Below are 23,398 nucleotides of genomic sequence, written 5' to 3'. Positions count from 1 at the left end.
CAGAAAACATCTGTCTGATCTGAATAGATTGAATATGGGTGAATTCATAGTAACCAACTATCCCAGGTCTGCTCAGGATTTAGAGTTTCCCAGGACCTAGGACTTCCAGTGCTAATACAGACTCACAGGCACACAGGGACAGCTAATCACCCTAGGAGATGTGCAAGTGGAGAAAGCATATATACCAGAAAAAAATCAGGTCCATCTATTACCTGTTCATCAGAAAAGCCTAAATCATTACCATTTTTAATCAGCCAGGGAAATGGCACTCAAACCCAGAGAATACTAGTCACAGTATTGATTCCTTTCTAAAAATGAATGGAAAATCCGTTTGAAAAGGATATCCCTTCTATTCACTCAGTGGCAACATAATTTAGTACATATCAGTTTTCCTTTTCCTATTTTTAAAGGTGACTACTGATTTTTAGTTACATTGTAAATTACAAATTGCCTCTCCCACACTTTCCTTCCACCTGCCCCCATCATCACTTCTGCCTTTCTACTTTTAATCTGAGCCACACAGGGGTGTTACACAGATCATTAGGTGAAGTTCAATGATGTCGACTTGAACACAAACAGAAATAAGAGCTGACAGCTTCTCAATGCCCATTAACACCAAAACTCAACTCAAAACTTGGCGTTTGTTTCTGAGGAAAGGGCATGGGGGTCAGCCCACATACTGTTCTTGCCAAATAAATCAAGATGGTGATGTAATTTATTTGAACGGATGTAATTCCATGTTAGACTAAAAGAAGGATGGCCATACACCGTACAATACCAGCTGTAACCCAAAGAGGTCTGAGTGTGTGTGTGATACACATATGTACACACATACACATGCGTATATATCCTAGCACCTTCCCCCAGAACAGGAACCAGAAGGTTTTGCACTGAATTGCCATATGAACTCTTCTGTACCCGGACCTTTGTCAAAAGCAGCATTTGCTATGCATGTAGTTTTCTTTAGAAAATGAAAGGCGTTTTCTAAAGTATAAACCTATATAGAAGCTCACTCTTATTTCTCCCAGCGAAGTCATCTAGGACAATTTCTACTGATGATAATGTTCCTTCAAGCCCTGCAACTCGACCAAAGATGAAATTAGAATAACAAGAATTTCTATTTGTTCTTTTTTAACTTTAAATGTATCTACACTTACCTGAAAAATGCAATTCTTGCAGGACATTTATTAGCCGGCCTCGCCTGATCTCATTTTTTCAGACTCATGCTGTATTTCTCATCATTAATCACAGCACTGCTTCCCAAACTTTGAGTTTCTTAGGAATCACCTTGAGTAAACACCTCGAGTTGGAGTGTTAACATTCAGATTCCTGGGTCATCCCTCAAATTCTGTTTCAGGAAGGTTGAGTGGGCCCAGGAAACTTCATTAAAAGCTATCCAAGAGGATTCTGATGAAAAGTCAAAGAGTCCCACTTTAAAAGACCCTGCTCTCTTGTCAATCATTTGTGGGTTTTCTTTTGGGAGAGGGGGAGGAACAGGAGGCTTTACTCATTAAAAGTTCATAGTGGTGAAAACAGCATCACCCAAATCCTAATATAGGAATAAAATCTCAGTGATTTGGAGCTGAGTTGCAAACAACAGAATTACTAGATTATAGACACCATGAAGGCAAAGTCATATTTTCATCTCAGTGTCCCCTGCAGCTTCTATTGTAGTATATTTCACATAGCAGGCACAATAAATACTTGAAAAGCATGAAATTCCTGAAAACTGTTAATTATAGAATACTGAGCACTATCATTTTCAGAGCTGGTAGAGTCTGTAAAGATCGTGTAGGATATCAGTTTTTAAAGTAGGGGTACATAGAATTTTAGAGGAGGCTGGGGAGAACATCAGATATATTTTGAAAAAGCTTCCAAGGTGATTTTGATACACCCAATGAGAGCTACTGATCCAGGGCCAGATCACCAGTCATTTGACCTACAAAAAAACTAAGGCTTTGGCAACTTAAGTAGCTTTCCAAAAGGACACCTTAATCTTAGGCCATTAACTACAGGTCTACTAACTCCAAAACCAGCACGAAGCTACTCCAACATGGTTTAAGGAGAAAATAGATCATCTGAGAAAGTCTCATAGTTACATGAGCTAACAAGATGTAGCTAGAACAAGTCCTGTGGTCAAAATGAGGTTCTATCTTAATTGCTTTAACAGATAGATACTTAATCAACCCAACATAAATTATCTGTATTAGATACTAACAATTTGCTGAAATAGTGTTTTAGTGCTGGCAAACAAGAGATCCTTTTAGGTAGCTTAATATTCTCCCCTGCAATCTTATTTACACTATTAGTCTGCTGAACAATCCGTTTTCTCATCGTTCCTGCAATGCTAACCCTCAGCCAAGCTGAGCATCTAAATAAATCCCCGAAGTGCAAAGCCCAAATTAATAAACTTTTACTATTAGTACAGGTGGAGCGGGGGGAAAATGGGTACATTTTTTCCTTTGTTGAATCCACCTGTTACCAGCCTCTACTTCCTGCACTCAGCTCACCAAGCACTGCGAAATAGATGTGCACCAGGTAGGTCGTACATTGGGAGTATTTGTTTGGGGAACTAATGCCCATTATTTCCATTGTTCCAAGAACCTTTCTCATTCCACAGTAAGAAATACACAAAGATGCAATAAAGATTAGAAAAATCATACCATTAGGACCCTCTTATGTATGGAATAACTAAGATTAGGCAAGCCCCTCTAACATTCAGAGCTTTCTGATACAAATAAAAGCAGCTTTGCCACCAAACAAATGCTAATTCATTTTTAAAGCTCTTATTTCCCTGCAGATCTCTGTTTACACTAAGAAAATGGTTCTCTGTTTCTGTATGCTAAAACACTGAAACAAATTGCTTTGAAAGGGAAAGGGGGTGGGGAAAGCTCCTGCTGGGCATGTAAATATATGGATGAAGATGTGTTCTGTTTATAAACTGGCAAGGACCCAAGCTTTAGCAACAGGCTAACAAAAAGACTTGAGAAACTCACAAGGAGGATTTTCAAACTGCAACCAATTATGGATTTCTGCCCTGAAGACAGTTAATAAAATATTCCAGCTTGCATAAAAGAAAGACACTTGTCGACTTCCATTACGATCAATAAAAACTGTCAGCTCATTAGCATATCATTAGCCGTCGTGCTGTTTCCAAAGTCTTAATGCACAGAAATATTAGTCTACAAATGTATAAGATTCCCCAGCTCTGTGACTTTGACTTTCTGCACGAAAGGAAAAATAAGAATTAGAGATGGAAGGAATCCTTTTCTATGTGCCTATAAACATATGTTTACCATCTGTGGAATTATGGGAACCAGCTGAGGTTTAAAAAAAAAAAAAAACAGCTGTGCCATAAAAAAAAAATTGTAACCAATTTCACTTCCCAGTGACAGCTCAACTGTTAAGGAGACAGTGATGTCCAGGTAAGGGAAAGGTTTCAGACCCAAATACACTGGACAGAGAGAGACAGACACAAAGAGGCTATCTTGGCCTCAGTGAATGGCTTTAGAATGGAAGTTATATAAGAACACTCAAACCACTCAAGCATCCTGTAACTCACTGTGATTCACCTAAACTTGTTCTTTCTTTACCCTCTGAAAAATCACAGCATCATCGGCTTGGAATCTATCAAAGGGAAACTGAGCAGTAGTCAATCACCTCAATGATGAAAACCTTTGACAATCAGAAGATTCAGATAAGCCTGTCACCACTGGTCAGCTATTTTCTCAGACAGCTGCTATTCTGAAGTGAAGAGATCCCCACCTTTTGTTCTGGGTCTCTGATGGGAATCACCCAATGCTAAAGGCTCACATGCCAGGCACCAAGCTTAATTCCCTCCCTCCGTCTTTAACCAGGAGCACATTTATTGTGCTATCCATAAAGGTCCATCAGGGCCCAGAAATTAGGTTTGACAAGTGAGCTGGCTTTTGCTTTTACTTTGCCTATGAAATAACATATTAATATTTAAAATAGAGAATGATGCTATTTTAACCTGAATACACATCATAAGCATATTTAGTTCTGGAGGGAGAAAGGCGGTGTGGTTCTTGGACCCAGGAGGCAGCTTCTCCAAGATAAATATTAAGAGCCTGAAGATATGCCAAGTCTCACTTAAGAGGTGCTTGCCTCTTTTGCAGGCAGAGTTTTGCAGCACTGGATGGATCCAGATAATTTCCATAAAGAGACACTGACGTATTTCCCCTACCCGTGTCATCTCACCAAAGGATGGCCAGAAGCGCACTGGCTGACATACAAAATTCTAAGAGGGAAAGGAGTTTCAAAAACTTCCTTAAAAAAAGCCATTTCTTGAGGCTCCTCTTTTTGGACAACAAGGAGAATCACATTGTTCCCCAGAGGAGCAGTGTGGAACTGCCAACCCCCTTCTGGGGCTTCTCACTGGTACCCCCTATTCTTTTTGGGGGGAGCTCCAGGGAAAGACAAGGTGTGTCTCCTCGGTGGGACATGGTGAAGTGAAATGTGTCCACCATCTAACACAGTGACTAGTACACAATAAGTAAGCCCCTAAAAAATATGCTGAATGTCTGAATGAATGAGCATAGACTCTGAAATTTAAGAAGAGCTAAGTTTAAATCCCATTTCTATCACTTACAAACTATGGGAGACTGACAAGTTGTTCAACCGCCAAGTCCCATTGCCTCATCTATACAAAAGGGACAATAGCTACCTCATTAGCACGCTCTGCGGGTGAAACCTCATTAATGGAGATAATCTATGTAGAGCCACACAAGATCTGGAACACAGGAAGCACTCAGTAATTGTCAGTATTCTTCTACCACTTGCAACCCACCTCTGCAGCAAAATGATTGTCCAAGTCTATGAACACTCCTTGTGTTTTCTGCCTCTATCAGGTACCTGGGCTCTTAAGGACAAGGTGCCTGACATCTACAAGGAATCACACGCTCAGCAAGCCAGATGGAGTAATAGGACTAACTGCTCTCCCCCTTTTCATCACAAACTCCCAACTGAAACAGAAGTCCCTCAAAGGCAGGAAAAGCACCAATAACTTCTACAAGGCAATGTTAAGCATATGGGGAGCATTAAATACATCCTGTCCAAGAAAGGGACAAGATGCATGTTGCAAACAGCTAGGTGTCAGGTGCTTTTAATATATATTCTTATATAATCTGCATTACCTTTGTGAGAGAACTTTGCCATTCCACCAATAAAATGACAGATTTGTCGCTGATATGTTCCATTTAAGAGTATACGGTCTGCGAACCACATACCTGGTACTATTCTAAGTACTTGCTGAACAACATAGACTCAGTTCTAACTCTGGTAAAGCTTACAATCTATAGAGTGTCCTCAATAATAAACACCCATATATAAGTTCAACTCAGGACCAACTACATAATTTGCCGAGTCCCTTGTTCAAAATATTATTGAAAAGTTGAAGATAGCAACAGCAGAGAACGAAGCTGATCACAGAGCCTTCTAAATTCAGCGCCCTGTGGCGCTGCACAAGTCCAGTGCCCATAAAGCCAGCCCTGCTTATACTGGGACCACACCAAGTGATGAAGGAAATGGAGGAGTCATAGTGGAAAAGCGTGTGGTAGAATGATTTCAAACGGATTTACCTCCCTGTATCCGTATTTTTCTTTCCACAGCTCAGACCAGTTAATTTCAACGGTCTTATCTTCAAGTCCTGTTCGAATCTGCTTTCTTCTAGTGAATTTTTTATTTCAGTTGTACTTCTCAGCTGTAGACTATCTGTCTGGTTCCTTTTTGTAATTCCTGTCCCTTCAAGGATATGCTCATTTAACTCATACCTAATTTTCCTAACTTCTTAGTTCTGCATCCATGTTTTTCCTTTAGCTCTTTGAGCACATTTAGTATAGTTGTTTTGAAATCTTACCTAGTAAGTCCAATGTCTGGGCTTCCTCAGGTATAGTTTTTGTCCATTGATTTTATTCCTGTGAATAGCAATACCTTACTGTTCATTTGCCTTGTGATTTTATTTGAACACTGGCTATTTGAATATTGTAGTGACTTGAGATCTAGAGATAGAATTCTCTCCCTTCCCCAGGGTTTCCTGGGTTTTTGTTTAGTTTTTCTTTATTGTTGAATGCTGTAGTAGTGCATTTGTTGAATGACTTTCCCAATTATTTTTACAGAGACTATATTCCTTGTCATATCTGGTCACTGAAATCTGTCAATCTATCCCTGAGCTTGTGTTCAGATGGTTTTTAGATAGATTTCCTTGAATGCCAGAGCGGGGGGGGGGCAAAGGTGAAAAGAGGGAGGGGAAGATGGAGAGAAGAGATGGAAAGAGGGAGGCAAATAGAAGGGAGGGACAGACAGAAAGAGGGAAGGCCAGAGGGAGAGAAATACTGGAAGCCTCCCTCCTTCAGTACTTAGCCACGCTTGCACTGATCCTGGGGATCATCCCAAAGACAAAGCTTAGGGTTTTTCTCTGGTCTTTTCTGAACATGCATCTTGCTTTGGGCATGCATGTGGGTTTTCTAAGCACGGGTGCTATTAAACGCCATAATTGCCCAAAGAATCTCTCCCCTCAGATTTCATCCTTGCTTAGGGGTCTATGTATGTCAACTGTACTGTTTTGCCCCACGTGACTGCAAAGTATTTGTCATATTTGCAATATTTTCAGGCAACACCTGCCACTTTCCTGACCTAGGAGAGTTGAGTTAGACAAGTGTCTTCTATCAGTCCTTCAGGCAGTCCTGGACAGAACAGACATACCAAATAATTTGCAGATAAGGTTTGCTCTGCTCCCTCCAGAAACAAGGACCACTGTCCCACACTGAGAACGTGGACTGACATCGAGACAGCCATTGAGCTAAGACCAGTATGAGGGAAGGGTAGGTAGAAATTCCACAAAGCTTTCCCACTACTTTAATGTTGCTTTTTTCTTGATTGAGAATTCACTTCGTTGCTATAAACCTTTGACTATTTTCCTAAATTTTGACAAAAGTTGGTTCTGACAATTCCTGCTTGTTTTTGATGTTTCTGTGGAGGGACAGAAGCTTGGAGCTAGCTGTCTGCTGTGCCATTTTGCCGGCATACAGCTACTTCTCTTTTAACAAGCCCTTCTGGAGACTCAGATACACTAAGTTGGAGAGCCCCTAATCTAAGAAGTCACTAACACAGAAACTAATTATCAACCATATATTATATTTCATGGATCTTTCTAGAGACCAAGTTAAAACTTAATCTAGACCATCAACACATGTCACTAGGTCAGAGCACTCATAATTGAGCCTTTGATCAAAATCAGTAAGAAAGTCCTTTAAAAATACACAAATTATTGGGCTCTACAGTTCACACTCAATGAGTAGTCAAAGTAGGCACAGGAATTTGAATTTTAAAATCTTCTAATGTGATTTTGAGGTCTTTCTGGGGTTGGAAACCCAGGCTACCCTTCATTACAGACCCAAGGCCCCCAAGAAAAGTGTAGCTTCACCAAGAAATAACTAGCTACAAAACTAGAAAGAGCATCAAATGTGAGCCAATTTGGAACTAAAACATCTTGGAAAAATTTGTTGAATCTTAGAAATATGGAAAATAAGGAAACATGGAAAAACCATGTGTGTATATATGGGTATGTACGGGTATGGATGTGTACATACACATACATACATATATACATGAATTACCACCCTGAAAATGACATGCTTGAGTATTTATGACAAAAGGATTAAAAGCCAAATAAAGCAAACACCTATAAATATACCACCCAGCTTAAGAACTAAAACATCACTATAGTTGAAGCCTTCTGAGTGTCCATCCCTAATTTCCATTCCTTCCTCAGAAGTAAACACTTGCGAATTTAGTGCTTATTCTCATGCATTTTTTTTACATATATGGATGTATAAATAATATATCGAAATGTTTTGTATTTTTTTAAAGATTTATTTTAGAAAGAGAGAGAGCACAAGTGGGGGGAGGGGCAGAGGGAGAAAGGAGAAAGCAGACTCCCCACTGAGTGGAGAGCCTGACCCAGGGCTTGATCTCGGACCCCAAGGTCATGACCTGAGCAGAAACCAAGAATCAGACACTTGACTGAGTCACCGAGGCACCTCCTGAAATGTTCTGCATCTTTCAATTATTTCATACCTTAGTTTTCTTTTTTTTTTTTTTTTTAAAGATTTTATTTATTTATTTGAGAGAGAGAATGAGAGACAGAAAGCACGAGAGGGAAGAGGGTCAGAGGGAGAAGCAGACCCCCCACTGAGCAGGGAGCCCGATGCGGGACTCGATCCCAGGACTCCAGGATCATGACCTGAGCCGAAGGCAGTCGCTTAACCAACTGAGCCACCCAGGCGCCCCTCATACCTTAGTTTTCTCCTGCAACTTTATTCAATTTCAGTTTTAGTGTTTATGATTCTACTACAGTTTAAACATTATCCTATTGGTAGACAACTTTTTCCCCACAGTTTTTGAAATTAAAAGTTCTTGTGATGATGACTGTACATTCTATCTTCTTGGGTATATGACTGAAAGTTTCTTCAATGTGTATAGAGGTTGCAGTCCTGTGTCATGAGATATACACACCTTAAATTTTATACAAAAACTCATTTCCCCTCTTAGTGGCTCTACCAATTCACGTTTCCACCACAGTGGCTCAATTAACCTCGCTCACACATAACATCATCAGATTTTCTTTTTCCCTTCTGCCAGGCTAATGGGTAAGAAATGGTATTTTGTAATGCTCTTAACTTGCATTTCCAAAATAACAAGTGAAATTGAATTCCTTTTAATAAATTCATTGGCTATTCCACTTTGGAAAACTGCCTTTTTATATAGTTTGCCTGATTTCTTATTCAGTTATGAGCTTCTTACTGATTTTAGCATTTCTTTAATGGATATTATTCTTTGCTCATTGATCTGGTTGCCAAGATCTTTGATAAACCTATTAAACTTGTTTTGTATATTAAATTTCTCAGTATTCTCTTCAACGGCTTTATAGTTACTATTGCTTAAATTCTTTTCTACCTTGACATCATAAACATATGCTTCCCATGTTGTCTTCTGAAACTCGCAAAGTTCACATTTAGGCATTTAATTCAATTGTAATCCTAATTGATTTTTGTGTATTGTTTCCAAATATATTAAAGCTTTTCCTGACACTATACACAAAAATCAGTTACATCAATTAGTATATACATGAAATATTCAAGTCAATAATTTTTCTAACCATTTATTGAGGACTACATCTTTTCCTCATAGATCAGGAATGCCACTTCAGTTATGTATCAAGTTTCCAAGTTTTTACATGTAGAGTCTCTTCCTGGCCTCTGCATGCTATTATTTTGGTTCATGTGCCAACCCTCGCATAAAGATCAAACTGTTGAGTGCTATCACCTTATATAATAAGCCTTCATATCTGAAAGAAAAAGTCATTCCTTTTACATCTTCAGAAATATTATTCTTGGTCTTTGCTCTTCCATATGAATTTTAAAATCAGCTTGCCAGTTTCATCAGAAAATAAAATCCTCTTGGGAATTTATTACAAGGTCATTCAATCAAGAAATCAATTTGGGAAGAAGTGAGATTTTTAAGCCTTCCTCTCCCACCTGCCCTCATTTAGGTCTTCTCTAATGATTTTTAATAAAGTTTTTAATTTGTTCCATAATGGTTATGCATCTATCTTGATTTGTTCGTAAGTGCTAATTTTTTTATATTATAAATGAAATATTCTATTTAACAGCACTTTTGTTGCTCCTTTTTTCAGCAATGCAACTGATTGCCTTTAATTTTTACATCCAGCACTCTTTCTGAACAACCTTAGTAATTCTAATAATTTGTGAATCCTATTTCCTTGTAGATAATTACGTAATTTGTAAAGAACTATATTTTTTATAGTCCTTAAGGTTTTGTTTTTTGGGGGTTTTTTTGTGTGGGGCTGGTTTGGGGTTTTTGTTTTTTTGTTTTTTCCCAGAAGGACCTATAGTACCATGTTGAAAATAAATTATGGTAATACAGTTTCTTGTTGGATTCCAGATTTTAACAGGAATTTTCTTAATATTTAAACCATAAATGATTTCTTTGTGTGTTTTATGCACACTTTCAAGTTTAATGAAATTTCCTTCTATTCCTATTTTGCTAAGAATTTATCATGAGTCAGTACTGAATTTATCTAGTGTTTTTTGTGCCTCTTTAGTTAACCATAAAAATAGATTTGCATTGTTGAAATAACCAACTTGGTCTCTCTCACATATGCAGATACACACAGCTAGATTTGGCTTGCCCCCTACCCTTTTTTTTTTTCCTTAAAATTTTTAATCTAATCTGTGTTCAATAGTACATTGGCTTATACAATTCTTTTCTTATAAAATCCATGTCCACTTTGGAAATCAAAGTGTTAGATAGTGTTCTCATTCATTCTCTTCTCCATAAGAATTTACGTAAGATTAGAATCATTTCCTTGGATGTGACAGAACTCCCCTGTAAAACTGTCTGAACCCAGTAGTTATTTGGTGGAGAGACATGGTAAATTGTGAAAAATGGTCACAATCCTTTGCTCTTTGCTGGATTGCTGCCCTGTGCATTGGGAATTTGTACTATTTCCCCTCAAAAAGATGGAAAATATTTCCCATACCCTTGAATCTGGCCTTTTAACTTGCATTGGTCAATATAATGCAGCAATATAACAATGTGTAAGTTGCAAGCCTCTGCTTCAAAAGACTGTGCATATTTCTGCTCCAGCTCCTGAAATCCTGATCAGCCACCATGTAAACAAGCTTGGGCTAGACTGCTAGAAAATAAGAGATCACATGACGCAGAGATGAGCCATCCCTGCAAAGTCCATTCCAGTCCAGCCAGCCCCCAGAAAACCAGCAGCTAACCAAAAATACATGAGTGAAGCCACTCAGAAGAGATGAATCATTCAGCTCAGCCCAGGCCAAAGTGCCAAAGCACAAAATTGTAAGCTGTTTCAAGCCATTAAGCTTTGAGTCCCTCTGTTATGCATTGAAAGCTAACTGATGGAGATTTCGTGTCATGAATCCTTTAGAATACCTTATTTTTCATTTCTAAAGTCCATTTTGATAATCCATATGTTTTTAGGAAATTGCCCATTTTTCTCTAATTTTCCATTTCAAAAAAAAATTAGTGATTACCATTTTAGCATTCATAGTATTTGGTTTATTATTTTTTTCTCATGTTTCTTGCTCAAACTTCAAATTTGTCTTTTCAAATAACCAAATTGTGTTTTTCTTGATCTTGTCTATCATATCCTACTCATTATTCTCATTTCTGTTCTTACATGCTAATGTTCTCATGCCTTTTACTTTCTTAGGTTTATTCTGATTTCCATTTGCTAACATCTTAAGTTGGCTGTTTTATTCTTTGAATTTCTTGCCTTTTCTGCCTTCATAGGATATATTTTCAATAGCTTCCATTCTAGAGCATGCCCTTTTACTCTTACATATTTTGAAAAAGAGAAAAAGTTGCAAATTGTAACATATTCCAATATATCAACCTTTTTCTTTTTAGTTACTGCTTTTATGTCTCATTTAAGAATTATTTTTCTTACATCAAGGTCATAAAGATATTTTCCTATGCTATCTTTTTAGGCTTTACTAGTTTACCTTTCAGATTTAGGTCTATAATCCCCTGGAATTGATTTTGCATGTCGTGTGCAATAGAGGTCAAGATTAGCTCTTTCCTCATAGGGATATTCAGTTGACCTAGGACCCTGTAGTGAAAAGACCATCCCTTCCAGAGTATTCTGTAATGCTGCAATTTGGACTTTCAGGTTATATATTAGGTGTATGCCTCTTTTAAATGGTAATATTAAAAAATCTTAAATAAAAAACGGTAATATTATGTGGTAAATTTGGGGGCCTTGAAGTGTGATAATGCCAGAGCATTCTACAGCTTCCTTTAGTCTGGTCTGTTTCTTTTTTTTAACCACTTCACTATCAACACTTAGGAATCCTCTCTCGTTTTCAGTTTTTATTTAAGATTCCTTTATTCCTGCACCTCCTCAATTCGCTCTACCTTGGATTTGCCCTTTTCCTTTCCTACGAGGAAAGATTTGGCTTTTGTTCAAGGACCTTTCTACCGTCCTTGTCCAGTTTTAGTCTAGTGATAAGCACCTTGCTAGGGGAATGCCCACTGGGACAGTTGTGCCCTCTGCCTTCTCTGGCTGCACTCATTCAGTGTAGAGGACACATTTCTTCCTGTAAACCTGGATGACTTTGCCAGTTTGCTGACCTTCGTAGTGTCCTCACACAACCTGTCCCTCATCCTCCTTTCAGATGGGCACAGATCGCACTATCGTACTTCTGTCTCGGCTCTTTTGGAGGGAAGACATAACCTTACTGCGAATGTGGGAAGGTGCACTGTTACGGTTCTCACTCCAGTCAGAAGTCACAAAGGGACTGAACTTCATTTTGGCCAGTGGAGCTTCAGCAATGGCCGCAAAAGCAAAGATGGCATCTTTATTTTTAATTGTCTCAATATAAACAATATACATCAGGACTTAAGTTAGTATGAATCCAATACAGTACTCATACTTTTAACCATTAAGTGTAAATCACTTGATAGTAAATATTATGAACTGGAATTGTGTCTAACTTTTTCTCTTCTTGCTTATTTTGGGTTGATAGAACATTTTTTTTTTTTAAATCTCAAATACTTAAATCCAGAAGTAATATTTCTATTATTTTGATGTTAGTTTAAATTTTTAACATGTGAACTTAGTCTAAAGCTAGCCAATTTCTGTATTCATTTTTGGAATACAAGGCTTTAGAGTACTTTAAATCAGATAACCCCATCATCATTTTGTCTAATATTTTTAATTTTTTCCAAAATTGGTCATTATTTAATCAATGATTAAGGTTCATGTATATTCTCCATTCGTTCACCAATTCCCCTTGTATTTTATATTATATCTTTCTTCTAAGAAGTTTCTTTAATGAGGATCTCTTAGTCATAAAATTGAGAGTGTTGTCCATAAACTCTTATTTCATGTTCATGCTCAAATGATAATTAAGCTGGGTATATGCTACTACATTTGGGAGTTATTTTCCCTGAAAACTTTGAAAATATTTTTTTTTATTATCATTTAGCTTCTGCTTTTACTGATTAAAAGCCAGCTGTTCCATTTATGTTATTCTTTTGTGGAAAATTTACCTTTTCAGGGTTACTGTTACTATCTTCTCTGTGTCTTTGGGATTCTACTATTCCAGTAATATATCTAAGTGTGGCTATTTATCTTACTTGAGTAATAGATTAAAATGGTCCAAAATTCTTCCCCTCCTTGTATCCATATCCTTACAATGTGATACAGCAGAGTCCTTTAAGAGATGGAATCTATTTCTTTACCCCTTGACTATGAGTTTGGCTCTTGGTTATGACTTGCTTTGGACAATAACATATTAGCAAACATGATAAGGCAAGCTGAACCTTGAAAAGCAATAATACGCTAGAGCTTGCTCTCTTCTTACACTTGGAATCTTAGGACTATCATGTGAATAAGCCTCTAGGCCACTAGAGAATGAGAGATCACATGGAGGAGAACCGAGGTGCAGTAGTCAACAGCCAGCCTACTACCAGAGATGTGAAGAGGCCATCTTAAATCATCCTGCCTCCTGCTGATTTGTCAAATGACCACTGACCACACGAGAGCCCAGTAGACATCAGCAGAGCCAGACCAGAAAAATCATCTAATCAACACGAAGAACTGTGACCTAAAGAAACTCAGAAGCTTAAAAAATTGCTAAGTTTCTTGAGAGACAGCAATAGCTAATATACACTTTCACTACACTATTGAAATAATGAGAATTGGTATCTTTTATCAATTTTAGAAAATTCTTAGCCATCCTACTTCTAATAGTACCTATAATCTCTTCTATAACCTTCTGGAGTTTTGAAATATATATGTATGAATATACACACATTAAAAACATCTATAACCTCTTTGTCTATATTTGTGCTTCCTCTCTACAAGGGCTTTCCTATCTCCCTCTCTATCTTCACACTATAATTAGGGTAATTATTTTGACAATATTTTCTGTTCTAAATGCTCTCCCCACCTGTACCTAATCTACCGTTTAGTGGGTTCAGTGAGGTTTTCTCTTTCACTTCAATAACTGTATTTCTTATTTCTGGAAGTTCTTTTTGGTTTTCCCCTCATCATATTTATACTCTCTAGTCCTCACACAATTGTTACTTTGTTTCTTTAAACACTTTAAAACATGGGGATTATCAAAATTCTTTATCTTGTAATTCCAATTTCTGTAGCCCTTTGAGGGTTAATTCATTATTGCTCCTTCAAACCCCTACTCATGATGGCTTAAAAATCCTATTTACATGAACTTAATCTCTGGGAATCCTGTTAGGTTTGCATAGAAGAAAACCTTCCCCAAAGGTCATTTTCTTCATCCAGAATCCCAAGGTTCCCAACCAAGGACCACTTTAAGATAGTTTCTTGAGCTTCAGGAGCAAAATAAACCCAAATTTCAAGGCTGCATGATGCCAGGACTATGGTTTCAAATTCTCCCCAGGGAACTGTTTTTTCCTATGTGAAACTGAGGTGGAGAAAGACTACCTACTGGATTGCTTCCCATGGCTAAGTAGTAGACTCTTCTGCCTACCCCTTCATTGGAGTTATAGTCTTCTAGGTTGTGGCTTTGTTTCAGAAGTTTCTGCCCCATCCTCCAATGTTGTATGAGATCTAAAACATTCCTCCCATCCCACACAGACTGTTGAAATTTAAGGCTCTAACTGGGACTTCCATACATTGTTGTGGGATTGCAAAATAGTACAGCCAACTTAGAAAATACACTGGCATTTTCTTATAAAGTTAAACATACACTTCATATACAGCCCAGCAATCCCACTTCTACATACCCAAAAGAAAACTTGTGTTCATACGAAAACCTGTATGCAAGTATTTTTAGTGGCTTTATTCATAAATGCCCAAATTGCAAAACAACCTAAAAGTCCATGAATTGAGGGATGGATAAACACACTGTAGTACCTCCATACTACAAAATTAGAGTACCATAGGAAGAATGAATCACTGATGGGTGAATCTCAACATACATACATACATGATTTATAGAACATTCTGGGAAAGGCAAAACTATAGGGCCAGACATCAGATCAGTAGTTGTTGGACACTGAGGATGAGGAGATGAATCAAAAGCATTACAACAGGGGGATTTTTGGAAGTGACGGAATGGTCCTTTATCTTCACTATGATGGTGTTTACATGACTATATCAATTTTCCAAAACTCAAAACTGTACATTTAGAGGAATGAATTTTGTTCTATGTAAATTATTTATATATATATATATATTTTTTTTTTTAAGAAAAGCCCAGAACCAAATGGCTTCATCAGTGAATTTTACCCAACACTTAAATAAGATTTGACAACTACCCTTCTCAAACCCCTTCCCCAAAATGAGTAAGTTTTCCCAAAATCCCCAACTAATTTAAGGAGATTAGCATTATCCTGATACCAAAATCAGGTAATACTACAAGAAAACTACAGGCCAATAACCCTGATGAATATAAATGTAAAAATTAAAATCTTAGCAAGTTGAATTCAAGGGCACATTAAAGGATCACACATTATGATCAAGCAAGATTTATCCCTGAAATGCAAAAATGGTTCAATGCATGCAAATCGATAAATGTGACACATCCCAATAGAAAGATAAAAACCATACAACTGAGGCACCTGGGTGGCTCAGTCGCTAAGTGTCTGCCTTCGACGCAGGTCATGATCCCAGGGTCCTGGGATCGAGCCCTGCATTGGGCTCCCTGCTCCACGGGAAGCCTGCTTCTCCCTCTCCCACTCCCCCTGCTTGTGTTCCCTCTCCATCTGTCAAATAAATAAAATCTTAAAAAAAAAAAAAAAAAAAACATACAATTATCTTATAGATGCAGAAGTATTTGACAAATACAACTTCGTGATAAAAGGACAAAAAATTGGGCAAAGGAACATACTTGAACATGATAAAAGCCATGTATGACAAGCCCACAGTTAACATCATACTCAACAGTGAAAGTTTAAAAGCTTTTCCTCTAAGATGAAAAACAAGGCAAAGGCACCAACTCCTATTCAACATAGTAATAGAAGTTCTCATCAGAGCAATCAGACAAGAAATAAAGGCATCCAAATCAGAAAGGACTAAGTAAAATTATCTGTTTGCAGGTGATAGGACTTTACATATAGAAAAACCTAACTATTCCACCAAAAAACTTTTAAGTCAGTAAAGCTGCAGGATACAAAAATCTACATACAAAAGTCAGTTCCATTTTAATATACTAACAATAGAATATCTGAAAAATGAAAGAATCCCATTCACAATAGCATCAAAAAGAGTAAAATACTTAGGAATTTAGCCAAGGAAGAGAAAAATCTGTACAATGAAAACTACAAAACTTTGATGAAAAAATTGAAGTAGACCCAAACAAATGTAAACATATCCCATATTCATAGATTGGAAGAATACTGTTAAAATGTGCACACTACCCAAAGCCATTTGTAGGTTGAGTGCAATCCTTAAAATCTAAAGGGCATTTTTCAAACAAAAAAAGAACAAAGACACTAAAATTTGTATGGAACCACAAAAGACTCCTAATAGCCAAAGTAATGCTAAGAGAAGAACAAACCAGGAGGCATCACATTTCCAGATTTCAAACTACATTAGACCTTTTTAACGGTGCAGAGGTTAGAAGCACCAACCTCCATGCAGTCAAAAATGCACATGTAACTTCGGACTCCCCCAAAACTTAACTACTAATAACCTAGTGTTGACTGTAATTTCTAACCAGTAACATAAACAGTCAATACATATTTTGTACGCTATATGTATTATATACAGAAAACATTAAAATCCAAAGGGAAAATAGATTTACAATACCACACTGCATTAAAAGAATTCATATGTACGTGGACCCATGCAATTCAAACCCTTTTAGTTCAAGGGCCAACTGTATACTACAAAGCTACAGTAATCAAAGCAGTCTGGCAAAAAAAAAAAAAAAAAACACAGAGACCAATAGAGCAGGATTGAGAGCCCAAAAATAAACCCCCGCACATGCAACTACTGTTTGACAAAGGAGTCAAGAATATTCAATAAGGATGGTCCCTTCAACAAATGGTGTTGGGAAAACGGGATAACCACACAAAGCAGTTGGATTACTGTATCACCACTAACAAAAATTTGAAATGGACTAAAAACTTAAACACAAGACCTGAAACCATAAAACTTCTAGAAGGAAACAGGGGGAAAGCTCCTTGGCATTGGTCTTGGCAATCATTTTTTGGATAGGACACCAAAAGCACAAGCAATAAAATCCAAAATTAATAAGTAGATCTACAAACTAAAAAGCTTCTACACAGCGAAAGAATCAACAAAATGAAAAGGGACCCTATGGAATGGGAAAAAAACATTTGCAAATCAGCAATCTGGCAAAAGTTTAATATTATATATATATATATATATACACACACACACACACATATATATATATATATATATATACACACACACTTTTTTTTTTAAGATTTTTATTTATTTATTTGACAGAGACAGAGAAAGGGAACACAAGCAGGGGGAGTGTGGGAGGGAGAAGCAGGCTTCCTGCTGAGCAAGGAGCCCGATGCGGGGCCCGATCCCAGGACCCTAGGATCATTACCTCAGCTGAAGGCAGACGCTTAATAACTGAGCCACCCAGGTGTCCCTAATATCCAAAATATATTTAAAAACTCCCACAATAGCAAAAAAGCAGATTAAAAAATGGGCAGAGGAACTCAATAGTCATTTTTCCACAGACATGCAAATGGCCAAGATACATGAAAAGGTGCTCAAAATCACTAGTCATCAGGCAGATCAAAACGACAAAGAAATATCACCTCACATCTGTAAAGATGGCTATCATCAAAAACACAGAAAAATAACAAGTGTGGAGAACAAGGAACCCTTAGTACACTGTTTGTGGGAATGTAAATCAGTACAACCACTATGGAAGTTCCTCAAAAAATTAAGAATAGAACTACCATGTGATCCAGAAATCCCACATCTGGGGGAATTAAGCCGAGTATATATCCAAAAGAAATTAAATCACTACCTCAAAGAGATATCTTTACCCCCATATTTATTGCCACATTATTCACAACAGACAAGACATGGAAAAAACCTAAGTATATGTCAACAGATGAATGGCTAAAAAAGTTGTGGTATATATACAATAGAATAGTATTCAGCCATGAGGGAAAAAATCCTGCCATTTCCAACGTGAATCAACTTTGAGGGCATTATGCAAAGGGAAATAAGACAGAGAAAGACAGATACTGCACAGTATCATTTATAGGTAGAATATAAAAAAACCTGAACTCACAGAGACAGTGGAATGCTGGTTGCAAGGGGTTAGGGGAAATGGGGAGATGCTGGTCAAAGTATACAAACTTTCAGTTATATTACAAGTAAACTCTGGGGATCTAAGGTACTCATGGTGATTCATGGTGATTACAGTGAATAATACTGTATTATGTACTTGAAATTTGCCAAGAGTGTAGATCTTAAAATGTTCTCATGACCAAGAAAAAGCCAATGATAATTATGTGAGGAGAGGGAGGTGTTAGTTAACACTGTTGGTAATCATAATGCAATATACAAGTATATCAAATCAAACAGTTACACGTCTTAAAGTTACATAGTTATATGTCAATTATATCTCAATCAAATTGGAATAACAGGAAAGAAACTTAAGTTTCCAACTTCTCGGTAATGGCAGATATCGCTCTGGTTTTCACTTTTCTCCATGTATTCGGTCTCTAAGAATTTTTTTTCTTGTAAGTGCAATAATGGATCTTAAAAGATTTTTGTTCTGTTTAATCCAGCATTTATAGGCATTTTGAAGAATTTTTTTAAAACCTCTATTTTACCATATTGCCCAATGCAAAAGTCACCCATTCTATTGAAGATCAAGACTTTAAAATTTCATATTCTTAACTTCTTCATTTTATCACTGTGTCCTGTTTCTATAAAGTACAACAGTGTAGTTGTTGTATTACCTTCTTTATAAATAAGAAAACCAAAGCTCACGGAAGCTGAGACTTGTTGCCTATACACCACCAGATTCTGAGAATGGAAACCAATTTGAAGATTATCTTAAGCCTCTCAAAACTAGGTCAGTAAGAAACATTAAGAGGATCATTTACATTATGCATCATCCATACTTGGCAGTACAGTGAACTGTGTGGCCTTGAACAAGTCACTTGCCTGTCTAGTTTCAAAGCACCTACTTCATAGAATTGTTCTGACAATTATTCATGTCAAGCACATAGAAAAGCACATGGCAGAAGTAGAAAGAAGTGCTTACTTTGAATAAGCCATGCTTTTGGTTGCGTTGACCAAGCCATAAGTTGCTTCCTGGGGGAAGGTTGGTTTCAGGAGGGTCAATCACACGTTCATAAATCCTGTAGGGATAAAGAACAATTATTAATAAAGAGTTTGCTCAAAACAGAACCAAAAGGTTGGCATGTTGTTTGAAGTCTTCATGGCATTAGCTGCTGGTATAGAGAGATGGAGGCAGTAAGGGCATGTTTTAGATGATAGGTAACATGAACGTAGAGATCTACTTCTTGACAACACTTGGACACATTAACTGGGCCTCTGTTGGCTTTCTATTTTCACCTTTTCAGCAGGGAAAGGAGGAAAAAGGTAACATTTTTAAGTGTCTGCTCTGAGCAATGACCCTTATACCTACTCTGCGAGTAAAGTGGTTTGATCTACATTACAGATGAGAAAGCTGAGGTTCAGAGAACATAAATGGGTCAACCACAAGTTAAGACAGGGAGCAGTTAAGTTGGGATGAGAATCCCCATCTGCCTGGCTGCAAAGCCCATGCACTCCCCTTTGCACTCTACTCCTCCCTGGCTTTGGTTTATCTGGCCCCTACCCATTTCTACAGTAACCTGCTATACTCCTTCCAGCAAGTGAGCAGTTGCCCACATGGTAATATGCTTAGTCTACAAAATCAAGTAACTGAAATCATCCCATCAACAAATATTTACTGAGCACTTTTTAGGCTCCAAGCTCCACATGAGGAAACAAGAGACAGAGCCATCAACCAGACATCCAAAATCCTGCCCTCATGGAGCAAAAAAGAAAGTCCAATATATGAAAAAAATATTCACAAGATATATGAAGACATAACTAACACAGAGGATACAACAGCCCCAGGATCTTTGAAGGTATCTCCTGAAACTACTCAACAATTGAATAGTCTCAACTGTTCTGCCCTACCAAGCCCTACTCACAGATCTTGAGATTTGTGCTCCCCTTAGAAATAGTCCCTGCAACCACCAGGTACCAGCTGATCACAGGCCTTCACCTCACCCCTAGCAAGTGCCTCTCAACACCTTCTCTACTGAGAAGGGGAAGGAGAAGCTTGCCTGAGAATTGAACTTGTCATTAGATGCTCAGAAGATTCTGGACGGGGTGCCATAGAGACCATCGCGGAATTTCAATAACTCCTGATGACCTGTCCATTCCTTGCTCTCCTCAGCTCTTGCTCAGAGCAGCTACAGGAGAAGTCAGCTCCAGGTACTTCCAAAGGTCTGGAAATTCATCAGACCTCCATGCTGGAAGGGAACTGACTGCCGCCTGCCAAAGAGCTACCTGTTCCTCGAGTGGCTCTCAAAAGGCAAGAACTGAGAGACCACCCACTGTGTCACAGCCAGGGATGGAATGTGAGACATTGCAGGTGGGAGCGGCCACACTGCAGCCTTGTAGCTTAGCCACACTGCCCATCACTCTTACTCCCCACTGGAAAAGTGCTGTTTCCTAACAATACTGCAAGGTATTCAATGGAGAAAGCTCTAAATGTATTCGATCCATCTGTACTAATTGTCCTCTCATTATAAACGGAGGCTTAAAACATAAACAAGGCAATATAAGTCTCCCTTAAAAAGACAGGCTATGTTTTCTCCACAGGAACACAAACTCTTTCACAGCTTAGAATGAACAATTTTAGATGAAACAATCATCTGTCAAAACTGCTTTAACCCAAGAAGCTGCTATATACACTTCCTTTAAAAGGGGTTTTTCTAATATTCACAAAAAACTAGAAACAAGCCAAATTTACAACAAAAGTGAAATGCATAAGTTATAGATCAGCTTGATGTAATTTACTACAGTCATTAAGAGTGACAAATATGCAGGTTATGAAATATGGGAAAGTATAGACAAAATAATCTTCACTGGAGGAAAGTAGAATGTAAAATTATTTATGAACTATGGAGACAAGGATGCAAAATTATGTTCCCCGTTGGTGAATTTCAGAGGAGACCAGAAAGAAATGGAAATCGCTGTATTTAGGTAAAGAGGCGGAAGCTTAATTTTCTGTGAGGTTGTTTTACTAATACATTGAAAATACTGTCAAATTATTTATCTGAACCTTTCATTTTAAAACATTTGCATCTGTCGGAATGAGAAGAGCTTTCAATTTCAATGCTTTCTTTCTGGTTTTAAATATACCAGAAGGTGAGCTCCAATGAGCAGAGTAGGCTGTTAATGTTTATTAAGTGCATGAAGGATCAAAAAAAAAAAAAAAAATCAACTTTCTATCATGCCTTATCTTCCCAAGTATAAATGCTCCTTCTGCCTTAGAAACAGTGGGCCCCAGATGTTTGCTTTCTCAACCATCAGCCCAAAAAGCAGGGTAGTGCCCTCGTGGCTGTGTCAAAGGGGTATGATTTCGGGGGTCACACAGCCCCCATCAGGATCCCTTCTGATGCCATGAAAATCTGCTGGCTGCTGCCTCCCCCCACCCCACCCCAGCCCTGCCAACAATTCACTCCAAGTGACCAACCTCACTGGAGAATTCCAGGTAGCAGGCCGAATCAACAAGCTGGATCCAGACACAGCAAAATGAAGAGAGCTTAGAAACAGTGTTAAAAAAATAAATACCCACACAGAGGAATCCTATATGAACTCTAGGAAACAAACTGAAGGTTGCAGGAGGAGAGGTTGGTGGGGGGATGGGGTAACTGGGGGATGGGCATTAAGGAGGGCACATGATGTAATGAGCACGGAGTGTTACATGCAACTGATGAATCGCTAAATTCTAGTCCTGAAACTGATACAGTATATGTTAACTAAATTGATTAAAAAAAAAAAAAAGGCATATAAACCATATTTGAGGCACATTCCACAAAATAATTGCCTGTGCTCTTTCAAGTGTCCATGTCATAAAAAGCAAAGACTGAGGAATATTTCCCAATTAAAAGAAACCAAAGGGAGGATCCTGGTTTGGAGCTGGGGACAGAAAAAAAAATCCTATGCAGGACTTTAGTGGGAAAATTGGTGAAACTTGAACTGTAGATTATATACTAGTATTGTATTGATGTTCAATTTCCTGATTTTGAGAACTGGTCATGTATACTGAAGTGTCTTGCTCTTAGGAAATACACACTGAAGTATTTAGGGGTAAAGTCCTGATATTTGCAACTTCTTCTCAAAGGCTTCAAAATAACAGTGCGAATATGTAGAAATACAGACACATGTAAACACACATCGTGCAGACAGAAAACAGAATCTGGGCCGAGTGCAGGATTGTTTTTTGTGCCATCCTGAAAGCTTTCCTGTAAGATTAAAATTATTTTAAAATAGTTTTGAGACTACAGTAAAAAAAAAAAAAGCAAGAGGGTCTGTAATACATATAAACTAAAAATACACACATTCAAAACAATTATCTATTAGCCAAGGACACCTACAAATTTAAAGACTCACATAAGGCACATGGTAGTGTTTTCCTAAAGGAATGGGAAGGGCAAAAGGGAGGAAAAAGTGAATGACTAAAAGATGAATGAATGAAACAAAAGGAGTATTGCACAGATTAATGCCGGTAACACATCATAAGCTAAGAAATAAGATTCTCCCATCCCTATCTGTACCTCCTTTACCAAGGGAGTTATACCACCGACATGCCAGACAAACACAATCTTGACAGAAGGCCTGACTCCTGGGTTACGGCTTAGGTGGACTGGCTCAGGCGGACAGGCAGGTAAGGCCCAGTGATCTGTCACTTAAATCTAGTATCCATCAAGTCAGATGAAAAGTCAAAGCTAATGCAATGAACTCCTTGGTTTCCTGTGTGGTCAGGAAATAGAAACTTGATATTCTAATATTCTGGTTAATGAGGTTTCCTTCACATCAATATCAGATTATCTACAACGTGTTTGATACGGTGTTGGCTACGGGGACACACACAGCAAAACTAGTATGGCCAAGTCCCTCTCCTCAGGTCAAATGCCTGAGCCAGAAAGACAACCCACAGGCACACACCTTATCATTCAGTGGAGTGCAATGATCTATGCAAGCAGAAAGGAAAATCAGAATTCTGTCATAATCAGAGAAGACTTTCCAAAGAAGGGAACACCGGAG

At 38.0% G+C, this 23,398-nt stretch overlaps 1 protein-coding gene across 2 annotated transcripts in view; it reads right to left on the bottom strand.

Annotated features, from left to right (window-relative positions):
* The window catches only part of NELL1 (neural EGFL like 1), a 794,433-nt gene that overhangs the window by 621,190 nt on the left and 149,845 nt on the right, over window positions 1–23,398 (bottom strand). For both annotated transcript variants that reach the window (XM_032413839.1, XM_032413840.1), the window contains exon 5: window positions 19,332–19,428. In XM_032413839.1, coding sequence (XP_032269730.1) covers window positions 19,332–19,428 — 97 coding nt within the window. The remainder of the gene's footprint in view (window positions 1–19,331; window positions 19,429–23,398) is intronic.

This window comes from Phoca vitulina, unplaced genomic scaffold, assembly GCF_004348235.1.
Source record: "Phoca vitulina isolate PV1807 unplaced genomic scaffold, GSC_HSeal_1.0 scaffold16, whole genome shotgun sequence".
Lineage (NCBI taxonomy): Eukaryota > Metazoa > Chordata > Mammalia > Carnivora > Phocidae > Phoca > Phoca vitulina.
This window is presented reverse-complemented; position numbering and strand designations above follow the sequence as displayed.